General features: G+C 42.2%; 1 protein-coding gene across 1 annotated transcript; it reads left to right on the top strand.

Annotated features, from left to right (window-relative positions):
• The first annotated feature begins 823 nt into the window (after window positions 1-823).
• Window positions 824-3820, top strand: LOC138723411 (tRNA wybutosine-synthesizing protein 3 homolog). The gene is made up of 4 exons (XM_069862363.1): window positions 824-1251; window positions 2075-2146; window positions 2427-2560; window positions 3443-3820. Exons 1-4 carry the CDS (start codon window positions 1153-1155, stop codon window positions 3663-3665), a joined length of 528 nt encoding a protein of 175 aa, XP_069718464.1. The 5' UTR covers window positions 824-1152; the 3' UTR covers window positions 3666-3820.
• The last annotated feature ends 2047 nt before the right edge of the window (window positions 3821-5867 follow it).

Here is a 5867-nt window from a genome sequence, read left to right as displayed (position 1 = left end):
AGAACATTTACAGAGGAGATTCTACACAAACACATTTAAGTAGTTTTCAATTTTTGAAGGAAAGTGGAGAGTGCTACTTCAGCAGTTTTCTTTTATGCCATCATGTCTTAAAAAAAGCATATGAATCTGATTATTTTATTGAATATTTTCATTTTGCAAGAAAGATGAGAAGGGCTGGACAAGACAGCAAAGGAAAGGGTAACAGCTGACATCTCTCCAGTTAACGCAGCACATTTCTTAGTGCTGTAAATTGAGCAAGTGAAGGCAAACGGTGGGGGATGGTGCTTCTGGTTAAATAACCATGAAATGAAATAAGTCATATAACTGCCTCAGAGCAACTTTTCTGAATGGAAAAATGTAGTATCAGCCCTTAGAGCCGCTCTGCAAAAAAGATAGCATAGAAAAGTAGGGAAATTGTACTGATAAGCCCTGTGGAATATCATACAGCTTTCTCCACGCTTGCAAATCCAGGAAAAATTGCCATTAGTGTCTCAGTCTTCTGGCACAGCTCAGGGGGTCTGAAGGTGATGTCTTGCATTTTACAGTTATGAAGTTACTTCCCTTTTTTTGTTTTCCCTTGTCTTGTGTATTTATGCATCTAATTTCAACTTTGACTTTTTTACCTTTGTAGGTGTTATTCTTTAAACTAGGATTCAAACGTGATCAAGTCTGTTAGGCCACAAATTTAATCTGCTGAACCTGAGAAGAGTTTCTAAAGTTGAGGAATGTGCTTCAGAAGTAAATGTCTTTTATTTTAAAGAACAGCTTTAAGTAACTGAATAGTTGTGCTCAGGTTTCACATGGTTGCAGCAACACAGCCCTCAGTCTGTGCTGTCTGACTGAATCTATTTGTTTGCATGTAGGAAGACACAAACAGAGAAGCGTACATCTTTAAAGTCTCTCTTGCTATGAATTGCTATCAAACCTCAAGCTTAGCAAACTGAATCATGGAAATCCATGAGATTTCTGTGTATTACAAGCAATGAAAAATTAAAAGCAGCTGAACGTGATTCCTTGGAGTTCATGGGCTGCATTTTAATGCTTGTTTCACACATGGACTAGGTACTTTTTTTCTTTCTTTTTGTTTTTGTTTTTTCTTTCTTTTGTAGCCCATCTCCAGTGTTAATATAAATATTTTGGTGTTTTTTCCAGATGGCAGCACTTGAGAAAGCTACTGGTGATGTTGTGCTCAAGTTTGAACCATTTGTTCTTCACGTGCAGTGTCAAGAGATGCAGGATGCACAGCTTCTGGTAAAATTACATTGAGTAACAGTATCACAATATTGTTCTCTTATATTCCGTGCTGCAAAGGTCAAAGTGTTGGCTCCTGAGCAAGCTCTAGCACTTTAGAATAGTCCCAGATGTGCTATATGTTTAATAACCAAGGTATTAAAAGTAAGCTAATGAAGAAAACACAGCTTTAAAGTGAGTAGAGATTTTGCTTTCCATTTTAAAATCAAAATTACTCAACTGCAGCTTGGTTTGCAAGCTGAAGCAGATTGCCTGCTAAAAAGCTTTTCCAGCGAGCTCAGGTTGCTTTCATGGGCTGAAAGTGACGGTGTTTGTAGACAGCATTTTGCTGCCAGCCAGGCCATTTGGCTCCTGTGTTGCAGCTCATTGAATAGTACCTTTGCCTTCTGCTTTTCTAGCCTGACTCCAGAGAGTAATGCATGATGCGTTTGTTCCTTCATTGATCTAGAAGAGAGCTGATTAGCTGCTTTTATAGCATTGCTGCCCTTCTAGCTGTACAAGAGTAGCATGACTGAGTGCATGGCTACCAGATAATGCAGTGCCGTGCCCAGAGAGATGGTCATGTCCCATCTGCAGTGACGGGTTTAGATTGGACAGTCAGGATTGACTGGAGCTCTCTTAAAACTGCCCACTATTTGTGACACTACATGGGTTTGATCTTAAAAACATTTTAATGTATCTATTTTCCTGTATTAATCTGGGGAGATGGTTTGGAATAAGTTTTTTGCAAAACTGAGACTGAGCTGCATTGCAACCTACTGGGAATTATTCCTTGCTGTGAAAGTGTGTGAGACTTGTTTAAGGTATCTTTTTTTTTCCTCAGCATTCAGTGGCTGTTGATTCTGGGTTCAGGAACTCTGGTATTACAGTTGGCAGAGGAGGAAAAATTATGATGGTAAGGACTTTTCTACTGACCTGTAAGGAATATAACAGAATCCCATCATTACTTGTAGCCTCAGTTTTTTTACAAGCCAAGATCTGTGCTGTAACGTGATTGACTGCTTTCACAGGCCATGCTGTAGCACTGCAAATTCTTTCTGCCTCATTTAACAGCAAACTAACCAATTCTGTGGGAGAGTGGTTTTTTTCCTTTAGTAAATTCCCCATAATATTCAAACAACCTTAATAAAATAAAAAACTTTATTCTAGAGAAATCCTTCTCTGTGTGTTTTTAGGCTGTCCGGAGCACTCATTGCTTAGAAGTTCCATTGAGACACAAGGGGAAACTGATGGTCTCTGAAGAATATATTGAATTTCTGATACATGTAGCTAATCAGAAAATGGAAGAAAACATAAGGAGGATTGGCAGGTTTGTTGGATTCCACTAGTCCTGTTCATTACATCTAAATCTGAAAGTGAAAAATGCACAGGAGAGATTGTTTAAATAAAAAAAACAAACCAAAACACAAACTAGACAGCTCTTACAAAGTCTAAAATACAATTTCAATTAATTGTAGGAGCTCCAAAGGCTATAAAGTATTTAAGGAAAAACCTGTAAGCGACATGAGTTTGCAGACTTTGTTATTAAGTGTGGTTTGAGTTTCTTTTCTCATGTTAACAGCATTTGTTATTCTAACACAGTGGCCATCTCAGCAGAATTCAGGTGGCAATACATGCTTTAAACCACTAAATGCTTTGCATAGTTTGCAAAACTGAGGATTTTTGAGGGTGGTGGAGAGTTACACACAGTACAATTGTGTCCAGCTGAGGAAGAGAACAGGCAGAAGTGCCAGAGTGCGAGGGACACAGATACTGGTGAGGCACCTATGTATACGTAACCAGAGGAGTTTCTTTTTATATGTCCACTGGGAATCTCTGTAGTGGTTAAAGTTAGCAGTGACTGCTCATAGCAGCAGTCCATCTGATTGCTAATGCTGTCAGTCATTAGACATTTAACCTGATACCGTTTCTAGTTTCTGTAAGGTTAACAGGGTCTTCATGGCACTTGAGTGCCTCCACCACTTGATTGCTAACATCCAGGCATTACAGAGTGGAGTAGCAGGACACGCACAAGGACACGCCCTGGTATTTCTGATTATCCTTCCAGTGTTGGCTAGAACATCTCAATGTCAGTAGCAATTTTCTTCTCTTGGCACATTTTGGTGATATTACAAAAGCATTTGTTTGTTCAGTTTTGCAGATTCTGAGCAAACCTACAAAAGTAATACTGACATAATTTGTTTCTTTCTAGATTCTACAGAAGCTTAGAGTCAGCTTTGCAAACTGCCGCTGGTGCAAATGACTTGCATTCTGAGGGGATGGAGAGGAGTCGCTCTGTGTATGTTCGTAGAAGGAAGAGGAAGACAGTTCACAGACAAAGAGTATGCCCCTCTCCCAAGGATCAGCATGAAGAGCTGGAGCCTGAGGATGATATAGAAAACAGTCTTGATATTTTTGCTGATATCATGATCTAGACTAAAGCAAACTGAATAACAATTGTAATGCTCTTTGTAAGAGACAGAAATACTGCTCTGTTCTAAGCAGTAACACTCCCATGGATGTTTACCAGAAAAAAGGTAATTAAACAGAATTGTGCACAGGTTCAATGCCAGAGAACAAAACCTTAGAAGGTTTTGGGTGTTGTTTTTTTTAAAAGCACTGTCTTTTACTCTGTCTGCTAGTTATCACAGAAATAACTGGTTTGGTACAGCCTTTTGCTATGTCCTCAGTGGCGGCGTTTTGTGTCCATATGCTGAGTTTAGGCCTTCTGATTTTCACCGACCAGAGAAACTCTAAAAGCCTAGTTGTTATCGCTGAAGGTTTTTAATCCAGGAGCTTTGCCAGCAGTACAGATGCCCGTCTCAGAACAGGACAAAGCTACGTGTCAGCCAGCTGAAGGACAGTTTCTGGTGTGGAGATAAGAACAGAAAACTAGAAGTTGGGTCCTGCTCTGTGCCAGCTTCAGCCACTGTGTCCTGGATCCTTTCTGGCCATTGCACTGGGCAGCAGTGTTGATGTTGTTTTCCTGCACTTTGCTGTGTTTCAGGCTCCAGCCCCCTGTGTGTTGCCATCTTCTGCTTCCCTTGGCCAGTGGCCGTTAAGTGTTATTTTCCTTTGAGTCTTGTAGCCAGCTCCATACATTGATTTTGCTCCCTTACATCTCATTCCATGTGGCTGGTGCTCAGCCCCCGTTCTAGCTGTCGGGCATAAGGTCATCCGAAGTGTACCCTAACAGGCTTTCTTCCCAGGCTGTGAAGCATCGGCACTCAACAACTGTTAAACACAAACCAGCGCAATAATGTGCACATTCCTGTATTGCACCCCTGGAAAATTCACTCCTTACTCCAGGTGTATTTTGCAGAACAATGGTGAATTTGTGAACATTTGCAGCAATGGATCCTGAGCCTGCCCTGCTTTTTATGCCCCTAGTAATACACTAACACTGCAAAACAAGGCCCTGACTGAAGGAAAATGGTTTATTTGGTGCGGTAGCTCCAAGTTCACAGAGCAGGGAGTTGTCATTGTTTCCATTACGTAAACTTGTGTCTTGGGGATGTTTTAATTCCACTGTTAAAAAAAAAAATTACATACAAAGTGGCAGCTAAAGGGAAAAGTAGTTGGGGTTTTAAATAGATTCTGGAAGACCTGTTGGGCTGTGTTTCCAGCAGCATGCATGCCAGAAAAAATAAACTTGAGCCTTTTGTGTTGCTTGTGGTGTTTCTAATGTACAGCCTGAGCAGTTCGGTGCACGTGCTTTCACTCTGTTTCTGGTGGCTCGAAGGATCTCAGCAGAAGTGTGGCAAGGTGATCAAGACAACGCGGTTCCATCCATGCAAGAAGATTGTGGTTGTGTCAAGTGAGGTACTTGGAGGCTGATGCTGCCCTTGGCTGCTGGCTGCAAGCACAAATTGGACAAACAACAGAAAAAGTAGTCGCTACAATTTTCCTCCTGTGGAGGGGGTGAGGCACTAGTGATAAGTTTTTGAAGATGAAAGAAAATCAGCTTGTGAGGTGAATGTGTACATAAGATCTTGAAATATTGCAAGAAGCCTTCGTATCTGGGTGGACTAATCCTTGTTTAATTCTGACTGAACCAGGGGGAGACCATTTCTAATGCTGAGGAGCTGCTTGCTGGGAGGCTTGCAGCAAGTGCTGAGTCCTGGTGGGCTTGGAATGGGCAGAGAGAATCTGCCACCACAGGGACAAGTGAACCTGGGATCCCACAGCCTGTGCAACAGCAGGACCACGGGTGGGAGCAGCCGAGGGTCCCCACAGCAGCTGGAGTCAGCAGCCTCTCAAGGCCTGGGGATGTGGCTCTGCCACACGTTATCGGGGTGTGTGTGGATTGCAGAGGGTTTGCTTGGAGCAGCCAGAACAACCTTCTACCTCCAAAGCGATGCTGGCAAGGTCTGGCTCTGATCTGTTGGCAATCCTGCAAGGGATTGCAGATGTCATTAATGAACGGGAGCCATTGCCGTGCACTTCACAGTGCTGTCACCTTGCCCCACGTATGGGAAGATAAAAATTTAGTACTGAAAAAGCAGAGATTGGAAGAAACTGCATCAGACTTCAACCCCAGCCCAAAGAGTTGCCATTGCTGTGTCCGAGGCAGCCTGCCTCAGAACTCAGAAGGCTTTGCTTCCAGCTGTGTATGGTCATGACTGCACCTGTGCAAG

The sequence above is a fragment of the Phaenicophaeus curvirostris genome, chromosome 8, assembly GCF_032191515.1.
Source record: "Phaenicophaeus curvirostris isolate KB17595 chromosome 8, BPBGC_Pcur_1.0, whole genome shotgun sequence".
In the NCBI taxonomy this organism is placed as follows: domain Eukaryota; kingdom Metazoa; phylum Chordata; class Aves; order Cuculiformes; family Cuculidae; genus Phaenicophaeus; species Phaenicophaeus curvirostris.
This window is presented reverse-complemented; position numbering and strand designations above follow the sequence as displayed.

What these genes read in the sequence shown, in the direction of transcription:
- LOC138723411 (XM_069862363.1), top strand. Translation starts at nt 1,153, where the DNA reads ATGGCAGCACTTGAGAAAGCTACTGGTGATGTTGTGCTCAAGTTTGAA. An exon ending in GAGGAGGAAAAATTATGATG is followed by an intron (nt 2,147 to 2,426) that starts GTAAGGACTTTT and finishes GTGTGTTTTTAG; the next exon opens with GCTGTCCGGAGCACTCATTG. An exon ending in AACATAAGGAGGATTGGCAG is followed by an intron (nt 2,561 to 3,442) that starts GTTTGTTGGATT and finishes GTTTCTTTCTAG; the next exon opens with ATTCTACAGAAGCTTAGAGT.